The 22,586-nt window shown below is 41.4% G+C and overlaps 1 protein-coding gene across 3 annotated transcripts in view; it reads right to left on the reverse strand.

Annotated features, from left to right (window-relative positions):
* Window positions 1-1,341: 1,341 nt before the first annotated feature.
* The window catches only part of C6 (complement C6), a 59,096-nt gene continuing 37,851 nt past the window's right edge, over window positions 1,342-22,586 (reverse strand). For all 3 annotated transcript variants that reach the window (XM_044387056.3, XM_044387057.3, XM_026506886.4), the window contains 8 exons: window positions 20,380-20,605; window positions 19,391-19,562; window positions 19,038-19,149; window positions 15,598-15,730; window positions 14,288-14,476; window positions 9,481-9,571; window positions 7,350-7,591; window positions 1,342-1,889 (listed from right to left, as the gene is read on the reverse strand). In XM_044387056.3, the coding sequence (XP_044242991.1) occupies window positions 1,708-1,889; window positions 7,350-7,591; window positions 9,481-9,571; window positions 14,288-14,476; window positions 15,598-15,730; window positions 19,038-19,149; window positions 19,391-19,562; window positions 20,380-20,605 (1,347 nt within the window). In that variant the 3' untranslated portion in view covers window positions 1,342-1,707. The remainder of the gene's footprint in view (window positions 1,890-7,349; window positions 7,592-9,480; window positions 9,572-14,287; window positions 14,477-15,597; window positions 15,731-19,037; window positions 19,150-19,390; window positions 19,563-20,379; window positions 20,606-22,586) is intronic.

Consider the following 22,586-nt stretch of genomic DNA (forward strand, 5'->3'; position numbering starts at 1 on the left):
CCTCTTATTTGAATTACTAACTGATCTCAGAACCCTAACCAGCCAATCTCCAGGTCTGGGCGTGGAAGGAGATTTCCTTCCTCTAAAACTCAGTGCGATTCCCACCTAGTGGAAGGGGGCCGTGCCTCTGCCCTCACTCTTGGTTTTGGGAGCGCTGAAGGCATGTTGCTGACAAGGTGGCGCCCCTTTTGTGAGATGGGAGAGGATGGCATGACGGGAAAAGATGGGTTACTCACTCCTGGGAAAATAAAAATTCCCACTCAATTGCTGTTATACCAGGAAAATGTTTCTGTCCCTAGGTTTTTTTTTCCTTCCTTGTGCTTCTCCTTTGATATTGCAAGATGTTTCGGATTTCGCTAACATGTTATGATGAATGAGGTGGAGGAGGGGTGACATTTAATGTGCCAGGTCTAATGAGGCTGCTGCGGGTGGCTGGGGCTCATAGCCCCCTTCCACTAGGTAGGAGTGCCACTGAGTTTTAGAGAAAGGGAATCTCCTTCCACTCACAGGCTTGGAGATTGGCGGCTAAGGTTTTGAAATCAGTTAGTAAATCAAATAGAATGAGCTGTTGAATGACTCCGTTTCTAAACTGCTTTCAAAATGTCACCCACCTGATGATCAAGTACACCTGGGAAATTGTTAGAAATTCTCAGGCCCCACCCAGACCCACTGAACCAGAAACTGGGCATGGGTGGCAGGCATGTGTATTAATTTGCAAGCCCTCCAGAAGATTCTGAGGCACACCAGCATTGAGAATCGCTGTTCCAAAGACGCTCCTCTTCCCCAATGAAATGACCCCCTAGCCTAAGAAATGGGTGTCTACTTGGTTTGGCCTAACACAGAAGACATCATTTAATTTAAAAATTGTTCCTTCACAGTTCCCTGATGATTTTATTTTCCATCCATCATATACTTTAGTCAAAAGCTTTGGGATGCACTTTAGCTGAGGCAAGGAGGATCTTTTTTCCTAAGAGTATGGAACTCCAGAAATTCACTGCCTTAAATGAGGTGACTTACACTTGTTTTCAACCATACTTACTGTAGTGTTTGTTACTATGGAGTGTTTCTTGGCCTAAGATGATGGGACTCACTCTCCTTGCCTTATGTTCTCCATAGCAACTATCATCATCAAACATACTATATATTTTATATGCTAATTTTATTTTTTGTGTGTCTTCCTCCACATGTATGTGAGCTTCATGAAGGCAACGGATCGTGTCTTTTAATCACTGCTAATTCCCCCAGCATCTTAAACAGTACTTGGCACATTGTAGACATTCAGAATTCTCTGTTGAATGAGTGCATGAAAGAAGGTTGAGTTTCAAGAATGTGTTTTACAAGTTTTTATAGGTTTCTGTTTATTGATTAATTAAAGACAATTATGGTTTTTGTTCTCAATTCTATTTGTGAGAATGCTTATACTATAGGCTTCATAAGGTCCTCAGAATTCCCATCATCTTAGTGCAATGGGAACAGAAGAATGTACCGGATTGATGTGAAAGGGATTACCTGGGTGTTCACTACAGAACATCATGGGCTGGAACTGGATAGGAGAGGCTAAGACAGGAGAGGCAGAGTGACTAACTATATGAAAGTAACACAAACGAATTGATGTCTAACCTCTGGGCACACCAGTCTTCTGTTTGTAGGGGGATGCCTTTTGTAGGATTTATTTCTGGACAGTAAATCTGTTTATCAGTAATCGCTTTAGGCTGAACACCTCCCAGGATACAGTATTTCCACTTTCTTGTTGGCACATCGTATAGCTCCTACTTCACAGATGCTCACTGTTTTCTCACTCGTTGATGATCCCATTTTGACACAGTAGAGTTGGCTTCCACCCTTGAAGCACTGGGGAGGCAACAGGCAGACGCATTTGGAAATGGAGGCTGAAATGAGAGGGAGACAGTATGACTCCCCACAGTACTTCAGTTTGTCCCCAGAGCAGCAGGCACTTTGGTGGCAAGGTATTAGACAGCTGGAGCAAAGGCAATGACCCAAGAGACCCAACTGTGGTTGAATGGAGTGATCTGGATGGAAGAGACTAGAATGCACTGGTAAACCAGTAAGATTCAGGAGTTAGGTTGTCTCTGACACCCCCCTCTCACTCACTGCCCACAGCCAGTCGGTCGCTACCTCCCGTCAATCCATTTCCACAATGTCTTCAGTCTGTCCTCACTGTTACTTCTCATTGGCACCACCCGAGGACATTTACGTTCTGTTGAGAAGGTGCTATGAAACCACATAATAAGCCAAGTGCTTTACATGCTTTATTTCATTTAATCTTCACAACAGACATACGAACTCTATGTTACCATGCTAATTCTACACATGAGCTTGGGAGTGAGCTCAGAGAGCTTAAGTGATTGGCCCATGGTTCCACAATTAGTAAGTGGTAGACTAATTAAGACTCATAGGTCTTAATTCTTTAACGTAACTCTACACCACAGTTATTGATTTCTTTCTAGAATATTTCTGGGTGGGTGATTCTTTTACGAGGCCTGGTTTCAAAACCACCCAGTCACTTTATAATTCATATAAATCTTGCATTCATGAAATCATTTTAAATGATCACTTGGGATAAACTTACCAAAGCCAAAATATTAAATAAATTTTGAGTAAGGGGATATAGGCTCATTTATATACACACATGTTTTAATCAAAGTCAAGGTCCTCTACAGTTTGACTTCAAAATCCCTTTGCAATATTGTCTTCTCTGCTTTCTCCATTCCAGGTGGAGTAAGCCCCTCTCTGCTTCTGGAACAAGACCTCAGTGGTGTTCTAGTTTTTGTGCTCTCATCCATGCTAACCCGTTCTTTTGCTACACTGATGTGCTCTCTCCTACTTTCCCCCACATGTCCAGTTTCTACAGGTCTCACCTCCTCCATGAAGCATTTCATAGCCCCTTACCTTCATACCAACTAACCTTTAAAGTTTTAACTAAACTTTAATACTGTAAATTTGTTAGTACTATATCTGACATTTTTATACTTTGTAAGTTAGCTTTTCATGTTTGTCTTTCTCCTAAGACAGTTCTAAGTGGTTTGTTTGAGAGCTCATTCATCTCTATGTCCCACTTAGCTCTTAATGAGGTGCTTAATTAATTCTGCTTCATCAACTGATTTCAATTCTGAGTTTGGGGTATAGGTATAAGTATTCAAAAAGAAGTCTATTGAATCTGGGATAATTCATGTTGCCAAAATATCTGAGTCAGACTGAGAATCAGCAGTGATGTTATTAAGAAGTAGTTTCTTTTAGGCAGATATCAGTTCTTTCCCATGTGTCTCAACCAATGGGAGAAAATAGGGAAAGGAAGTGGGGAGATACTCACGGGCACGTAGACTTCCTGTCTTTGGTAGAAACCATTTCATGAAAAAGCATGCGTTCCCTTTTAAGCCCTCTGTCAACCAGCTAGAGAAGATTCTAGTTGCGGAAGGTCTTGCCCATTGTGAACAATAGGGTTTAGTGAAGGACAGAAGACTGCTCCACCTCTGGAGAGGATGTCTGTTCCCCAGGCTTGTGGAAAGGCCATGGTCACCATTCTTTTAGGATGGTTATGGCTTAAATCTCTTAGCAAGATTATCTTTAGACTACCACACCAACAGGCCCTTCCCACCACCTCTACTAATGCATCCTCCAACACTCAATTCTCATGCTACCATCCTTATGAAACCCTTCCAGGCCAGAAGATTTCTATCTCTTTCACAGTTCTTATTACATACTGGCTTGCATTAAAGTTATTCATGGAATTATCATGAAAAGTCACTCCTTCAGCTACTATGAACAGTTTGAAGGTACAAAGCTCCTTTATCTTCAGAATCTTCATCATACCTTGTTCAGTGACTTCCACATCTTGATACTAAAGGGATGTGTGCCAAATAAATTTTCCCCTTCTATTAGTTGATGGTGGATATTTTTGAAATTTAGGCAAAACATTTAATGTCCATAAAAATTGGCTCCTTAAGAAGCCATTAATATTCTAACTTTTGAAAAGTGAACTTTATGTTATTTTGAAGTTCCATTTTAAACTTTTTCTTATTTCATTTTTAGAGATAGAGATAGAGAGATAGAGAAGGAAAAGAGTAGCAAAGTACACAATGTATTCAAGAACACAGTTTAACCAAGGTGACCTTCAATTCAACTCAAAATTAATAATATCCCAACTTGCCAAGAGTGGGTTGGGTACAAAATACATTTTTAGCTTTTTCTTTTTTCATAAATGCTGTGATTTGTACACTGATGCTGTTCTATGTGCTACTGAACAGGATTCTCTGTGACATTGACTTTTGCTCACCAATTAGAGACGACTGGCCCAGGCAGACCATATCTTTAGGGGGAAAAATGCTTTCAGTATTCTGATTGTGAGCAGGATATTTTTTAAATGACTTAAATCTCTTATAATAAAATGTTCAGTATTATTTTAACTATCCCAAGACATTCTGTTAACTTGAGCAATATTGGTTAAATATTCAAACTTTTCAGTGTTCTTTTTTTAGACACACTTAGACTCTTGGAGACTGTGTGATTCAGATATATGTACAGCAAAGAGCTAATAATAACGGCAGATTTTGATGAAATTGTAAGCCAGAAATTATTTGCTACACAGACAGATCTGAAAAGAATAATTCATGGAAAAATAGCAAAAAAAAAAAAAATTCATTGCAATAGAGGGTTCCATGAAGATCTTTTGTCCGTGATAAATATGGAAGGATAGAAGTTAACACTAAACACATCCCCAAATACCTGCTCTGCTTGTTGTAGTATAGACAGGAACCATTTTGTCCTTTCTGCTTCCTTTTATCTTCTGTGTGTGTATTTTTGACAATAATGTTCCTACACTACAATTTTCAAAGAAAAAGGTTATATTTTAAATATGAAATGATATTCCATAATACTTTCAGCTCTTTTCTACCACAATTATTATTTCTGAAAGACATGTCAGTTGGGTAATGGTGTTGGTCTGGCAATGAAAAATTAGTAGTAGTGTTTATCTATAAGATGATTTGATACTGATCAGAATTATGCAATGTATGTATCAGGCCTTGGTCTGCTGTCTCTTATGTGGAATTGCCTTGTTCAGATATGGCACAAAGTTCAGAAGCCTCAGATATTGACCTCCTGAGTTGCTACCATCAGATGGCCTAGGGACTATGCCATTTGTGTCTATCTTCTGTCATAAATTCAATCCTGCCACCTCCCAAGGGAGCTGGATCTTGATAAACAGCTGTAAGTGATCAGGAAGGAAGTAGATTTGGGTAATAAGACCTCTCCCCTTATCCAGGACTGAATTAAAGATCCAAGGGGAACAATAAGGTTTTGTGTTTGTTTTTGCAAAAGTAAGGTGGTTTTAGCAAAAGTTAGATGTAACAATTCAACAAGTTTCCATTGCATACTTCATGTCTTGATCTAAGATAGTTTTTTGAAGACGTGTCACAAGGAAAATCTAGCTGCCTATTTGAGTTCTGCTAAATCCTAATCTTCAGCCCAACCAACCAATAAGCTTGGCTGAACTATTTCAGGGTCAAACTTGATCTTAGAGCAAACACACTCACTGCTGTGAAGTTTCTGCTCCCAAGCAATTCACAAACAAAATGCCAATAGCCAATTCACTTACAGAAAATGAAATGTAATGCCACTTCTTAAGTATCAAATTAACAGAGAAATAAAGAAGTAATAACTCCAAGGTTTGGTGAAAGTATGGAAAGGCAGTCTTAATTAAGCATTGTAGATCGGAATATAATATGGTAAAAACATTTCTGGAAAGCAAGTTGATACATAGTAACAACAAAGACTATATTTGGAAATAATATTTACTTAGAAATTTCATTTTCTAAGGTATATCCTAAGGAAATAATCTTAGATTAAAGATTTATCTATGATAGATTTGTCTATTACAGCACTGTTTATAATAGCAAAATATTGGGAAAAATCTAAACACTTAGCAGAAGATTGGTTAAATAAATTACAGAATGTCCATATAGGCTTTGGCAGACACTGAAAACTATGTAGCAGAATAATATATAATGACATGAAAATAGTTTCATGATATATTAAGTGAAAAACGGCAATATATAAAATAAGATGTGAAGGATGATACTTAAAAAAAAAAACTGTAATGTAATCAGAGCCACCCCTGAGATGTATAAGGCCCTGGGGAATTTTTTTTTTTTTTTTTACAGATTCCTCTCTATATAAACAATTACAGTCGCTCCGAATTAGTGACTCTGAATTCACTCTGAATTAGGACCATACTAGCAGTCCAATCTCAAGCAATCTTGGCAAAGAATCCCCTGCTGGCTGGTGGCCCACCAGGCTGCTTTCTGAGAATGAGGGTCTAACTCTGAGGAGCCATAGATGACTCTACAAGCATGAGTCCCAGAGCTCCTTGGAGCATTTGGTTGACCCCATGCATGTGAGAGAGAAGCAGTAGAAGGTCAGAGAATGTTCCACAAGGGAGAAACAGTGCCTGAGCCCATGAGAAACCCTGTCTGGGCTCAGAGTATCCTATGTGATTAACACTATTAGCCTTGGCTAGTCCTAGGCACTGCAAGAGGACTTAAAAAATTTTGAAGAAGATGCTTCTGGCAATTAGTATCCATAAGGAACTTGGTCTTAGGTCAGGTCACTCTAGCTATATTGTCCTAGCCAGTCCAAATGCCAGAGGAAAACTTAGACAATTCTGATGAAGGCCCTCCAAAGCTGGGGGTGGGGAATGGTGCCTGAAGCATAAGACTGGGACAGGTAATTTTCTACTGGAGTCTAAGGGTAGTACCGATTGTATATGCATTGAACAATAATTAGGAAGATTCACCCTAAAATTATGAAAGTTCTCTCTTTCTCTCTTTCTCTCTCTCTTTCTTTCTTTCTTTCTTTCTTTCTTTCTTTCTTTCTTTCTTCTTTCTTTCTTTCTTTCTTTCTTTCTTTCTTTCTTTCTTTCTTAGAATTTATTTATATATTTGACAGAGAGAGAGAGAGAGAGACAGCGAGAGAGGGAACACAAGCAGGGGCAGAGGGAGAGGGAGAAGCAGGCTTCCCATTGATCAGGGAGCCCGATGTGGGGCTCGATCCCAGGCCCCTGGGATCATTACCTGAGCCGAAGGCAGACACTTAACGACTGAGCCACCCAGGTGCCCCTGAAAGTAGTTATTTCTAACAGTGGGTGGGTTATGTTTTTTTCTTTCTATTTAAATAACTTTATAAAATTTTTTACAATGTAAAGGAATTATTTTTGATTAAGGAAAGGTTTTTTTGTTTGTTTTTAGAAAGAGTATAAATGCAAATAAGATGAACCAGTTGCGATGAAGGTTATGTGCGAGCATTTCTAGTATGTGGTCACCACTGGAGCGTACCTGAGCATTTTTCCCAGTCGTAGCAGGTGTCATAGCCACAGGATTCTTTCTTTGTGCTATTGGATGAAAGTTTTCTCCTTTCAAGACCCCATTCTAGCTGTGGACCATCTTGGCAGGAACCAATATGTAGAAAATCGAGGTGCTGATTATTTAAACATTTCTCGGCCAAAAACTTACAAGCAGATGAAGTAAAGTAATGGCTGGTGTCTGTATCAAACACACAGAGATCTTCTGAATAATGGCTGCCCAAGAGAGGAAAGCAAACGTTTATATAGGAAGATTAGAATAAAAGAGATGGCAGGCAGCCAATATAATATGTAAACTTACCAGCCAGTTTTCTTCCCCCTGCCCCCCCACCTGTCCCCAGCTTCTCTTCTTTCAGTCCTTCATCTCATCTTGCATGCTCTGCAATTCATCGTTCTAAAATTTCATCTTAATCTTGGTGTTACTCCCAATTGTCTTCGAGTCAAAGTCTAAATTCTTAAATTCTGGTCATCAAGATCCTCCATAATTTGACTCCAATTAACTTTCCTTTCTAGGATTATTTTCTTTTCCTTCCTGATCTCTATCACCTGACAATTGTATTGATCATTTTTGAAAATGATAAGGTTACTTCTCCTTTGCTGGCATCCCATGCTCTGCTCAATCAGCGTTGCATTGCCTTTCTTCTTGCCTATCTGTGTCCAGTTCCATTCCTGGCTACGTTTTGAAGCTAACCCTGATCAACCTGGCCCATGTAGTCTGGACTGCCTCAGAACTATCACTCAGTAATTGCAACAGCAGGATCTTATATCATTACATAGCTTTGCAAGTGTGTTTGCACTGTGACTGAGTACATGAACCTTTATGGCATTCCCTGTGTAACTTGCATAATCTCCCTAAGGAGATGATGGGTCCTCCTCCCAAGGGGTAACCAGTGGCCACAGTCCTTCTTTTGTTGAGAGGATAGAGGTCCTTGATTACTCTAAATTTGAGTTTCTTCTCGGATGTCAGTTTTAGAGTTCACAATCAGGGCATCAGTGTATAAATTTATCTCCAGGAAGTAAAGGCCAATCTCTATGGGCAGAGAACTTAAGCTGTAGTTCAGTCACTTCTCACAAACACCTTCAATGCCATGTGAAGGAGAACCGAGGACTACAGAAAGAGGCTAGAGAGGTAGGGAAGAGCTGAAACTCAGACAGTTCCAGAGGATAGTCTGTGTTCTCATGACTTGGTATTGCAAAGATAAAGACAGAAGTTTCCTCTATGTTAAATGGGCAATATGAATGTTGCATGTATTCCCCAGAAGGCCATCTACCGGATGGGGAGACTCCAGCAACAAGAAGCTACACAGTGGACACTTCTGGTGAAGATCGAGGCGGGTAGAGAGGACCACCTTCGTGCTGAATTATGTTTGTGGAATTATACACAAAAAGACCCTAGAGTGTTCCTAAATAAATAAGAAGTCCCTATAAGTGCTTTTCCACTTGCAGCACAGAGGAACATGAGAGGTACTTCGTGTTAAAAGTCAAGGATAACAACTCGGCTCAGTCTGTTGGCTTCCTATCCCAATGTTCAGTCTTTCTCCTCCTCAGTCATTTGACTCTAACTCTATTCATAGGGTTTCTGCATCCAGCCAAAGAACTGCACTTCATAGCCTCCTTTGCAAGTACATGTGGCCATATGAATAAGCAAAGGTTAATGAGATGGAAGTGAGTGATGGGTCTTCCAAGAAATCTCCTTAAAAAGAAGGAAAAATGTCCATTTTTGGTCTTCTCCCTTCCATGCTCATATCACTGTCTCTATTCTAAGCTTTTGGAGTCACAACCTCGCCCTGTGGTTAGGGGGAAGAGGAAGGCTTTGAGATAATTGAGTCTGAAACCCATTATGGACAGGAATAAGTCTTCATAAACAAAACTGAAAGTTTCTTAATAAACAAATGCCAAGCAAACTTAGGGAACAGGGCTGAGAGATAATTAAGAAAGCTTGCTACCCAGTGGGGAAGAAATCAACACAGCACAGGGGGTATCAGTTATGTGAAAAATTAATATGTTTTGTGTTTGTGCTTCAAGAAGCTCAGCTCCCCTATCAAGCTGGTTACACTAGACTGATTTTCCCATTTTCCAAATACAGTCCATAGAGTATCTCTCACCTACAGTCTTCTTCTGGAGACATGCAAATGCATTCAGATCCCAACTGTTTTTGTCCTGGTTGACAACGGCCCTTTAATTTTGTCAAAACATCTGAAACAAAAGAAAAGGGGTAAAGAACAGTGCACAATATGGATTCCAAGTGGTAAGTTTGGACCTAGGAGGAAAGGCAGTGGTGAAAAGTTCTCACTTATCACCTGCAGTTAGGGCATTCATTTTGCCTTTTTCAAATATGTTGTCATGAAATATTCCATCTCAAAGGTCCTTTCTAGCTCTCATGAGCTGTCATTTTCCAACCTAAAATTGCTGTTAAGTTCAGAGAACTGAGGAAAATGAAATTGGTGAAATTTCTGTTCATTTGTTCTTCAAATATTTACTGGGCGACTACAATACTCTCAGCACTGTGTTAGGTTCTGGAAATAGTGGATTGAGTAAAATTTCACCCAGATTCTATGCTCACAGAGCTTAGACTTTTGTGAGGGCAGAGTGACATGAAACACATGAATACAAACAGAATTGTTCATGTTATTCCTGCTAGTAGAGAGAAAGTATGTAATCGAGAAAATTGACGTCATAAGGAAGGTAGGACTGGCAAAACAGAAAGAAGAAAGGGAAAGTGTTCACAGCAGAGGAACCATCAGGTACGGAAGTTCGAAAGAGAGGCAGCATGTGATTTTTCTGGAACTGCAAGAAGACCCGTGTGGTTTAAGTGCAGAAAAACAAGAGCATGGAATGAGATGAGGCCAGAGAGGTGAGTGTGTGTCAGGCTGTGTGGGGGCTGATGGGGCTTTTGAAAGAGTTTTGCCTTTATTTTATAAACAATGGAAAGTCTTTGGTGGGTTTTAAGCAGGGGGTCATATGACAAAATCAGGTCTGGATTCTGAAAAAGAAATTAATTCTGGCTTCTGCGTGGAGAATGGATTTGAAGAGGCACGGTGGCCAAGAAGGCTACAGGTAGACAATCTATGAGATGATTATAGTAGTTCAGGTGAGAGAGGATGGTAATTTGGAACAAAATGTTGAGTTGGAAACGGAGAGAAGTAGATAAGCCAGTGATATATTTAGCAGGTTAAATGGATGAAATTGCTTATTGTGGGTAAGCTGTGAGAGCTGTGAAGTATGATTCTTACGTTTCTGGCTTGCATTAGACAATAGACTTTGGTGCCTTCACTGAAATAGAAAATATTATAAGATACTTAGTTGCTTAGTTTTACGGAGGGGAGGGTAATGACTCAAGAATTCTTCTCTGCATATGTTAAATTCATGGTATCTTTAATTTCTTTCTTTTTTTTTTAAAGATTTTATTTATTTATTTGAGAGGGAGAGAGAGAGAGAGAGCACAAGTAGGGGGGGCAGCAGGCAGAGGAAGAAGCAAGCTCCCTGCTATGCAAGGAGCCTGATGTGGGACTCGATCCCAGGACCCTGGGACCATGACCTGAACCACAGGCAGACGCTTAACCGACTGAGCCACCCAGGCATCCCTAAATTTATGGTATCCTTAAGACACTCAAACAAACTAGATCAAACTTGATCCATAAAAATGTGGCTATTTGGGTTTAGGTTCAGTGCAAAAGTCTGTGCTAATGATTTAAATTTGTTATTATTCTATGGGGAATCGTTGAAGCCAAGGGTGTGGGTGAGATTCTTCAGCAGGACAATGCAGCATAAGGTAAGGGGACGGATACGAGCCTTGAGGAACTCCAGCATTTAATGGCTAAGCACAGGCAGGAGGCTGCCAAAAACAGAGAGCAACAGCCAGAAAGGTAGAAGCTAAACAAGATGATGTCGTATATTGGAAGCCACAGGCAGAACAGGATGAGGAAGGTCAGCACTGTTGGATGTTGCTAAGAGGTCAAAGGAGATGAGGATCAAAATAACATCCATTACTTTTAGCAGCATAGAGGTTAGTGACAATGGTGAAAATGGTTCTTTTGGGTTAATGCCTTGGAAGTCAGATTTTCTTATAAGAAGAATCAATAGAGAAATGCAGCTCCTAGAGTTATTTATCCCTGCATGATATTCTAGGCACTAGGATATTATGGTGGGGAAAAAGATAAAAAGAATGAAAACAGCAGTGGTTCCTTTTTTTGCATGAATGTAAAGGACACTGTGAAAACAGACATTAATCAGGTAATCATAGTAAAGGGTTTATATGTAAAGGCCGTGATAGGTTATTTTGAAGAAAGGAACCATATAACAAAGACCCCAACTGAGAAATACAAGGAAAGATCCATGAGGAAATGAGGCTTGATCTAAGAAGAGCAATTGAATAGTGTGTATGTGAGCAAGGGGGGTTAAAGGAGAGGGAGTAACACTTGTGTATATTACATGGAAGGGGAAGTCTTGGCTGTCTTGGCTTACATGAAGATCCAACCAGAGGACCTTTAGACTGGTTGAACTGGACCTGGAGCTGACTGAGCCTATTGTGTGAAACAAACTTCCCAGGACTGAATCTGACCACCCATCCATCCACAGAACGACAATGGCTTCCGGAAGCAAGTAATCATCGAAGAATGGCAGTAGGCAGCTATAGCCAGATATTCTGCCACGTTAGATGGCGGAACAGGAGACTGAGATCACGGTTGCTCCTTTTAGCCTACCAGGTAAGAGGTTTGACGAGGGAAGGTTTATGTTAGAGGTAAAAATAAAGTTTTTAAAAATCAGTAGGTTTTCATTATAGCAATGAATGTCATAGCATTTCCTACTCTCATCCTCTGTCAGGAACCTCATTCCTTCTGGTGAAATCTGGCCCATAACTCTCCTGAATTTGGAGACCTACAGCTGCTGGGAAGGCCTCAGATGCTAAGCTTTTCCATTGACATTGGGTTTTCTTTGCTGTAGAGCTATATGTCTTTGCCCTTTGGAAATAAATCCACATTTGGGTCAGGGAAGGATCCCGAGCTGTACATTGCTTCCAAAGAGAATCAACTTTCAAGCACTTGGCACTACTGATTCAAAGTTGTCATTGATCACATGTAAGGAGTCTGCCCCTCAGTGTGTCAGGTGGAAGTCAGAACCGGCTCTCAGCTACCCACACCGCCCGGCACAGTTAGTGAAGGACCTGGAAATGAGAACACTGTGATCTCAGAGTGCTGGGGTTGAGGGGGTCTTCGGGAGGTGTCAATCTCTCAGAGGAGGAAAAAGGAACTGTAGAGGCACGCACCATCTCATTTCCTCAGGAAGCCAAAGCTTTTTTAACGCTGAAATAATTAAAAATCTTTTCCTAACCAAGGATGGCCTGAAAGCCTCTTTGTCTCACAGCTCCCCACACATTGAGAGGAAAGAGTGTTCAGTTTTATTGATGATTTTCCCTTTCTTTCTGACTTCGCTCATTGATCTTTTTGCCAATGTTGCTGGAGAGAAAATATATGAGATAGGATGTTTATTTACTTTATCTGGATGTAGAACAATTCATTCTCTCTCAGATTGGATTATAATTTCAATTTCTTCTCCAAACACAGTCATGGGTGTGCATGCGTGTACGTGTGTGTGTGTGTGTGTGTGTGTGCGTGCGGACAGTGCTGTTTTCTGTGTAGAGAAGATACTACCTAAGATGCCCAAAGGATCTTAACCATCTGAAGCCTGTGGTTCCCTCTGGTACGTATGATCAGGAGTCAAGTGCAATCCAGCCACAATATCAACTTGAAGGTCTCACAAAGTTCCATGATATCTCTTTATCAATAGTTTTAAGGTTATTTTAACAGGTTAACTTTTCCCTTTTTCTTCATGCATTATGACAGCCTAGAAGAGGATACAGAAGGCCAGATGGCAGTGAGCTTGGGGAAGGAGGACAGCTGTTGCTCAGTTCCCGTTGACCCAAACTGCCCGATCTTGGGTTTAATTTAGCCTCTCCACACCTTCTGCTTTTGCATAAGCAAAATGGGCCCAATCATAACTGATCTCAGATATATCTTCCAGGATTCTCTCAATAAAAATGAGACATGATTTGAAAAAGCGTGCTAAAAAAGTTGGAAGATATGAATTAGTAGGAGCCCTTAACTGCTCCTCCAGGAGTTAAATGCTCTACCAGAAATGCTCTACCCGGAGTTAAAATAAACATTGTTTTAGGGGAACAGATATGGGATTACGTAGATGATGAATTACGTATTTGTTTTATTTGAGGAAGAAGTCTTGGAACTCAAATCAGAAGACCCTTTAGAAAATAAGGGCTTGGTCCTACATCGGAAAATGAGTGAATAATCGTACATTTCTATATTTTAAGTTAAAACAAAATGCTTAGGTAATTAAAAAGTAGTATGCACTACTTTTTTATGGCTCTCCACTTTAACCACATTTTCAGTTTACCATTAATTCTGATTTTGTTAAGACGCCTGGGTGGCTCAGTCAGTTAAGTGTCTGCCTTCGGCTCAGGTCATGATCCCAGGATCCTGGGATCGAGCTCCACATTGGGCTCCCTGCTCACCAGGGAAGCTGCTTCTCCCTCTCCCTCTGCCTGCCGCTCCCCTTGCTTGTGCTCTCTGTCAAATAAATAAACAAGATCTTTTTAAAAAAATTCCTATTTTGTTAGATAAGAGGGCTTGCACTCCGTCAAAATACTGAAGCATTCTATTGGAAAAGAAAATTGACCTCACTCTCTAAAGTTTGAAGATATCTATTGGACCAATAACTTCTTATTTGCTGCCTGACCTCATCCTGACACGGGTTGAAATATAAAACCCAGCCCGTAGTGGAATCTCCTGCTTTCTCTCCCCAAAATACACTCAGGAAATAGCACCACTGTGGATGCTACACCACCAATCTTGGGGGGCATCATCTTAGCCGACCCCAGAATCCCGAGCTGCTACTCACCTTCTTCACAGGTGAGTGAGTCTGAAATGGGCGGCGTCCAGGAATCCTCACTGCATGTGTACCTTGATGGCCCAGCAACAGCAAAGCCTCTGGGGCAGGTGAGCTCAATGGATTCACCAATTTCATATAATCTCTGAAACGGTGAGATCGTCAGAATTTCCTGCACAACTGGCTTGAGGCACTGTGTATCTGGAGGCACAGAAACATGTCAGGTTTGCTTGGTGGAGCAGAATACTCAACAAACATAAGCAGATTGTAGGCAACCCAAGAGGTGATTTTGGTGCGATTTACTGCATTGACGCAGATTTAATGCCATGTTTTGATCAGAAAACTGGAGGGGGGGTAGAGGATCCCAGGCTTCCCCTGAGAGACTCCTCCACTGAGACATTCCCTTTAATTCCATTATCTGAGGTTCCCTTGCTAAGGAAGTGGCTCCAGAAACTTCCCACTTTCATTACATGATTGGGACTTTTGCTTCTCAAAAAAATATTTTTTCCGGGGCACCTGGGTAGCGCAGTCGTTAAGCGTCTGCCTTCGGCTCAGGGCGTGATCCCGGCGTTCTGGGATCGAGCCCCACATCAGGCTCCTCCGCTGGGAGCCTGCTTCTTCCTCTCCCACTCCCCCTGCTTGTGTTCCCTCTCTCGCTGGCTGTCTCTCTGTCGAATGAATAAATAAAATCTTTAAAAATATATATATTTTCCCCCCTCTTCTCCTTAGGAGGTGTTCCCAACAGCAAGTCCCCACAGTGTGGATAACCAGGTCTTAACTCTGCTTCACGGGACTCCCTAATAAGTCTTTGGGGTCCCTACTTGAGCCTTCTGGGAACCTTATTTTGACTTGACTGTAGCCTACAAATGGGTATGTGGGGAGTCTACAAACTTCTCCTCTCTTCCTCAGTAGAGGATGTGAACGTGCTCCAAGGAGAAAACTGCATTTCACATAAAATCCCATTTCTGATACATAAAGAGTATCTTCCTGGGACTCATCAATTTGTATTAATTTGGACATCAGGCAAGGCAGACGTCTGAGGTTCGATGTAGTTAGTGGACTTTCGGGATTTCCTTGTAAGCACTTGCTTTGTAGTCCTGCGTCTATGAGGCTAAGATACAGGGGCACGAGAACTGAAATAAGAAGACATTTTGAAATTGAATTTTACATGATGAATCCTATTTTCTGCTTCACTAGACCTTTTCACCAGAGTTACGAAAAAATCATACAAAGTAGTAATTTAAGGGTGTGATTTTGCTCTAGCTTTATGGGGCACACTCATTCTTCAGAGCAGTCACACAAGAAGTCTGCCCGGGTCTCACGTTGGCATTCCACGTCTCCTCGTCTCCAGGTCCCGTCTGGTAGACATCTGAAGTACTGGTATCCAATAGATGTGAACCCAGTAAAGCAGGAAATTTCCACTTCTTCCCCAATGGAGTACAGTTTCTTTTCATTCTAGAATTAAAATGGAAAAAAAAAAGAATTAAAATGGAAACCAGCAAATCATCGATGCCACAAATGATATCTCTAAACACCTCGGGGTAGTCCTGGATTCTTTCCATTCCTTCACTCCTGGATCTACTCAGTCACGGAGTCCTCTCAATTTCTACTTCTAAACATCTCTCAAAGCTCTCTCCTTTCTTTTGCCATCATCACTGAGTTCGTTCATGGCATTTATGATCTCTTATAAGGACAACTTTCTAACTGGGCCTTCTTCTAATCCACCATATTGTTGCTCTAAATTGGTCTATCTATCTATCTATCTATCTATCTATCTATCTATCTATATCTATATATCTATATATATTTTGGTTTAGAAATTTCCTCTGGATATGGCATGGCCTTCTACTGCAAAAGTTAAAAATCTACATATGTACCCTATAGTGGCTATAAACTGAATACATAATGTATTCTACATACGCAGAAAATATATGGATTTGCTGGGGTGGCTAATTGGCTACAAATCGTTTAGAAGTGTTACTCAATTCCTAGTAACCCATGGGTCATTATGTATTTTCCCAATTATGTGTAATTAAAGTACAACTACTGTCATGTGGGGGAGTTCACTAAAATCTTCAAGATAAAATGGGTTTCACACTTCTTAGTGTGGAGTATTAGTTTTCGTCCATTTTATCAGCCTACCTCTCACAAAACAAAACCATCTGCCATTCTTTGAACATAATAATCTCACTCATGCTACCATGTCTTTATCGGGCTGTTCCCTCTATGCTCCACGCCTTCCCTGAGAGAAGGGAAGCCTTCTCTCAGGCCCCAACTCAACTAGAATTTCCTCTGTGAAACCCTTCACTTTCCCAGCTTCATGAGGTGCACCATCCTCTCAACTCTGGGGGAAGCTTGGACAAGCCTTCTCTCAGGCTCCAACTCAACTAGAATTTCCTCTGTGAAACCCTTCACTTTCCCAGCTTCATGAGGTGCACCATCCTCTCAGCCCTATTTTTCGAATGTGTGCTGCATTGCGGTTTCATTCCCGACCCATGAGTGGCACCTCCCAGATTTCTCACACATCTTTACAAAGGCTTAATAACTCTGCTGAAAGAATGCAAAACACCATTCTTCTTAGGGGGCAGTAATGTAACACTATTTTTCCATACTCGGTGGAAGAAAAATGCAAAGAATTGACTAGGAAGTCATTCTCTGCAAACTGAAATCGTGAATTTTGAGGGAGGTGAAAAAAAATTTCGACTGTCAACTTTTGTTATGACTTGGCCACATGATTCAGCTTGTTTCCTAGAAGATGATTAATCTCCTGACTACAAAAAGATTATTCTACTATTGGTTATTTTGGGTGTGTCTTTGTTTCTAAGGGAAATGGACTAATGAGTAGCATTAATGATTTGGATGTTTTATTCAAAAGCTACACATTTCTTCTTGCATTCCTCCTCAAATAAATTATGGTCTTAAGCTTCTGCTTCTTTTTATCTTACAAGGCTGTAACCTGTAAGTGTATGTTGCAACCATCAAGTTTCCACCAACACATCTGCTAGACTGACTGAACAAGGAAACTTTACCTAAAGTCACTGTCGCTTGCCTACAAAGGTAGGCAATTACCTTTCTGTGCAATGACATGGTTGCTGTAGCCTAGAATGAAGCGTTATCTGCCTCTGTCTCAGAACAAGTGATATTTTGCTACCTGGACTCCCAGAAGGTACTCGTTAGGAAAAATCAAAATTGTATTACTTTTGAGTAAAAACTACTGTCAGTAGAGATGAGGTCTTTAATAAAGAGCAAAACAGAACAAAAAGTAAATTTATTCATAGGAATGGAAACAGATCATCTAATTTTATAAAAAGACTCATTCGAATAATGAATCACTGTTTAAACCCTTTGTGTGCTTTTAAAATTAGAATGCTGATCATTTTAACAGTTTTTGTGAGCAGCTGGCAAAAACAGGTTAAAATTACTTGGCTATCCGGATCTGCCAAAATGTAATTTTGAGGATTATGTTCTAGGTCAGGGCCTAGCACAGGTCCTCTATAAAGGGCCGCCGCAGTCAGAGCAGGCCACACGGTGTTCGCTGTAACTTCTCACCTCTGCCATTGTTGCCACCACAGATTATATGTAAATCAACGAGTGTGACTGTATTCCAATGCAACTTTGTTAAAAAAAAAAAAAGAAAAGAAAAGAAAAGAAAAGAAAAGAAAGGAAAACAGATGGCAGGCCAGATTTGGGCAGTGGACCACATTTTGCTGACCCTTGTTCTAAAGGACTCATCCCCACAGCGTGGCTCTGAAACTACCAGAATCAGTATTACCTGGAAACTCGTTCCATAGGGCAGTTTCCAGGCCCTGCCCGAGACCTGTTGAATCAGAAACTCCAGGCACGAGACCCAGCACTCTGGGTTTTCACAAGCCCCCTGGTACACTGTAGAGTTTGAGAATCTCTGTTCTAAAGACTAACTGACATTACCTCCCTCCAAAATATTTCCTCCCCGTAAACCTGTAGGCAGAAGACAAGTGAATGTGGCAGGCACATTAGCTTGGACTATGCTCCATTGATATTTATCTGCTGGCATTGGAGAATTGAGGGTTATTGATCTTTGATCATAAATATGATACCATTGGAAAAAGATTAAAGGCTTTACTGAGTTTAAGAAAGCTAAAAAAATTTTTTTTAAGTTAACACTGATTAGGGAACATGCCTTCTGTGATCAATTTTAAATATTATATGTCTCTCATTTATATCTAAAGCCACGGACCTGTCTGATAAGCATATTTAGTTATTTTAAATCATAGAAACATTGTGGCTCAATGAAAAAAGATAAAATGAAAAGGTATGAAAACATATGGGCTGCTTAAGAATTCTGCAGGTTTCTAACCCGAGGCATCACAGGCTCCACACCTCCTGTGACGAGGTTGTCTCTCTGAAAACAGTCTTAGGTGGGGATTAGTTTGCTCAAACTCAGAAATAAACAGTCAGATCTTAGTTGCAGATTCTCACAAGTCATCCGAACCTATATTGTGGTCACGCTCCACTCTCCACTCACGTAAGTGGACCGTTAGTTTGGGAACTAGTGACGCCAAGAACGCAGGCAACCTGCTGTCTTTGGTCTAACAACCAGGTATGAAGACCTCTTCAGGGAATTCGAGACAGAGGCGTGGTAGGGTGTTTTTAAGTATTAATTTTTAAGTCAACAGAAGATGATTAAACTGGGAAAACAATAACCTTAAATAAAAGAAAAATGCATACTTTTTAAGTTCTATGTTTTGGATTCCAAACTTGAAGTGAAGGTCGGGATGCTTACCCGGATAAATCCATTTTCCGGAGGAACTGGCCGAGGACACCCTGAATCTGATTCTGTCTCGGGCAGGTCTATTTCTTTCACTTCTTCATCATCACTGACACATGGTTGTCCACTAAAAGGGAAAAGTAAATATGTGTGCATAGTGTAACAAATGTGTGTATACACACACACACACACAATCCACTTACATGTGTATGTGTACACATATATATAAAGAGAGAAACCTCTAGAGAGAAATGAGTAGCACCAGATCCGCCAATACCCCACCGATACACTGTATTGGAACAGGTAAAAGTCTGATTATTTCTTTACTTAGCCGTAAGAAACTAAACATTCCCTGTCACCATCCTTACTTGTTCTCCATGATTGAAAATGTGCAGTGCTCCTCTTGCCGCTTCTCCCCCTCACAGGGTTTCCCTCCTTGTTGGGGGGCAGGGTTGTTGCATTCCCGGGTTCTGGATCTCTTATAAGTAGCATCACACGTGCTCCAGGAAGACCAGCAGCTCCAGCTCCCATCCACAGCATCTGGAACACAGGAAGCCCCCCACCCATCCTGGTGCAGCTGAGGGAGCTGGGGGTGTGAAGCCAGGCCGACACGGTCTCCTCGTTTTTTAGCTGTGTGGTTCTTTGAGGACTATCACAGGGTCAGCGTAAGGAATAAAAGAAACTACCTTTGCAAAGCGCCGGACACCTTGCCTGATTTCCCTTTCCTGTTCCCACAGCCTGAATAAAATGGCAACAATTCCGAATCATTTTCAACTATCGGCAACATATCACGCACATATGTATATGCACACGTATATGCATAAATACGGACTTCTTCTGAATAGAATATATATCAAATTACTTTCTTAATGGTAATAGAATACATTCTTACCCCCAGGACACATCCCTTTTCTAACATTATTTAGCCCTGTATGAAACCTTTGGTGGGGGCTTAACCTATCTCTGATTACAAAGCCATCGTCATCCTACATTATAGTACAGAAGAGGCTTATAACAACAGTATCACATTTTTTATTTTATAGCATGGTTTATTATTTTATTTAGTTTATGTTACAGGTTTTGTGCTGCCTATCATATATATATATAAAATCTTCAAGTACATACTGGCATTGTCCCCATCTGATGGGTGAACGGTTTGAGGCGTAGACGGGTTGGGTCACTTTCTCATGGTAACACAGCCGGTAGGTTATGGCAGAGCCTCACTCTCACCAGGGCTGTTGGACTTCAGAGTCTAATTTTTTACAGGCTTCTCTTCCTTGTGAGTTTGCGTAAGGTGGAAAACGAAACCTCTGACCAACCCAGAACACCTGTTGGAGGGGAAGTCACGGATACTCACTAGATTTGTAGTCCGGGGAGCGTCTCTCACAGTTGTCTCCGTAGGTGCCACTCTGGCACACGCACAGGCACTCGGTCCCCGACAGCGTGGGGCGGCCATTATTAGGGCACGGAGCGCACCGGCAAGGGTCAAACTTGGCCGCGTATTCTCGAAAAGCTTTCTTGAGGTTGCTCCGTCTTGTCACCGCGCAGGGGATGTTTCTCACCAAGTCCGTGATGGGAGCGAGCTAGGAGCAGAGGGTAGAGAGTTACGTCCACCACCTCACTCGCGCATATGTTGCCCTCACTGCTCAATTCTCAGGGACTGAGAGGAAAGGTCTGGAAAATCCCACACTTCAAAGGGATTATTGTGTAATATAGCCTATGTGGGCAGGGGAGTTTCTTTTCTTTCCCTTCTGGAGAGGGTAGAGCAGCTAGCAGCAGGATTAGCTGGCTTCTCTTGTCCCTAATGTGATGCCTCTGGAGCTCACGCTCCCTGGAATTCGGCTAGGAAGGAAGCTTCACGGGACGTGTCGCTCCCTTGGACTTACATCAGGGAATTCAGTAAGCATCAAATGCATGCCTCGAGTCACTGAGAGCGGTGACCAGGAGTCGGGCGGCTCATGCACATTCTGCCGAAACCTCATTAGGTTTGATTCAAGCAGAAAAATCCAGAGAAGGCGAAGAGAGGCTTTCTGTGTTCTTTTTTTCCAGGGACAGGATTGGCTTTTGGTGGGACCAGATGAGAAAATATGGAGTGGGAGAGATGAACTTGTCCGTACGATGAATGGAAGAATTACGGCAACAGATAATGGAGCTAACACAAAATCAGGGCTCGTTTTATTAACATTTGAAAACCTCAAAGGAGTGATTATGTAGTGCAATGTATGAGTCACAGGTGCCCAGATGGGCGGCCAGATCTCATTTTCCCATCATAGCCCGTAGAGCTCAATGTATCTTCACGTTGCATGTAAATTATTCTACTTCATGATGATTGAACTCCTTTATCTTCATTTAAATGAAATGAGCAGAATAGCTTCTTTGAGGGCTTTAAAAATGTGCTTATGTTTTAGTCAAAACTGGTTCTAAATGGCATATGACTGATACGTGGGCAAAGTATTCCATAAATAATAAAAAAAATCACATTTTTATGTAATCACAACAAATACAGGACAGGTCATTTTAATCAATGGTGATAGAAACAGAGAGCCAAATGGGTCTAAGATCCCATGTATCCCACAGAGCTATAAATGAAGATTTAGGCATGCTCATCGAATAAAAAGCTGCACGAAAGGTACACAGATCAGATTTATTGTATAGATGGGGAGCTGAAGAGCCCTACTTATGGCAAGTTCGAGCAGTTGTATTCACTAAATTCCCCTTGGGGGGGGTTGGGTGGCTCAGTTGGTTAAGTGTCTGCCTTTGGCTCAGGTCATGATCCCAGGGTCCTGGGATTGAGCCCAGCATTGGGCTCCCTGCTCAGGCTCCCTGCTGGGTGGAGAGCCTGCTTCTCCTTCTCCCTCTGCCTGCCACTCCCCCCTGCTTGTGCACGCGTTCTCTCTCTCTGTGTCAAATAAATAAATAAAATCTTTTATTTTTATTTTTTTTAAAGATTTAATTCTTTATTTGATAGAGAGAGAGACAGCCAGAGAGAGAGGGAACACAAGCAGGGGGAGTGGGAAAAGAAGAAGCAGGCTCCCAGCGGAGGAGCCTGATGTGGGGCTCGATCCCAGAACGCCAGGATCACGCCCTGAGCCGAAGGCAGACGCTTAGCAACTGAGCCACCCAGGCACCCCTAAATAAAATATTTTAAAAAGATAAATTCCCCTTCTTGGTATTTTACGTATGCTAAGAATTCTAAATACTGTACCAGAGAATGCTCATTTGAATAGCAAACACAATTGGTGTGTAATTTAACATTTTTAAAAAGGTACACTGTGCATGCACACTAAAGAGTTATTTTCTTTATCATTTGCAAGGACAACGGGAAAGGAATTGCATGGTGCACAATTTGGGCTGCTAGAGAACCACTTTAGCTCTCTTACCATAATATTTCTTTTTTTTTTTTTTAAAGATTTTATTTATTTATTTATGTGACAGAGAGACAGCCAGTGAGAGAGGGAACACAGCAGGGGGAGTGGGAGAGGAAGAAGCAGGCTCCTAGCGGAGGAGCCTGATGTGGGACTCGATCCCGGTACGCCAGGATCACGCCCTGAGCCGAAGGCAGAC

Source organism: Ursus arctos, unplaced genomic scaffold (genome assembly GCF_023065955.2).
Source record: "Ursus arctos isolate Adak ecotype North America unplaced genomic scaffold, UrsArc2.0 scaffold_15, whole genome shotgun sequence".
NCBI classification, from domain to species: Eukaryota; Metazoa; Chordata; class Mammalia; order Carnivora; family Ursidae; genus Ursus; species Ursus arctos.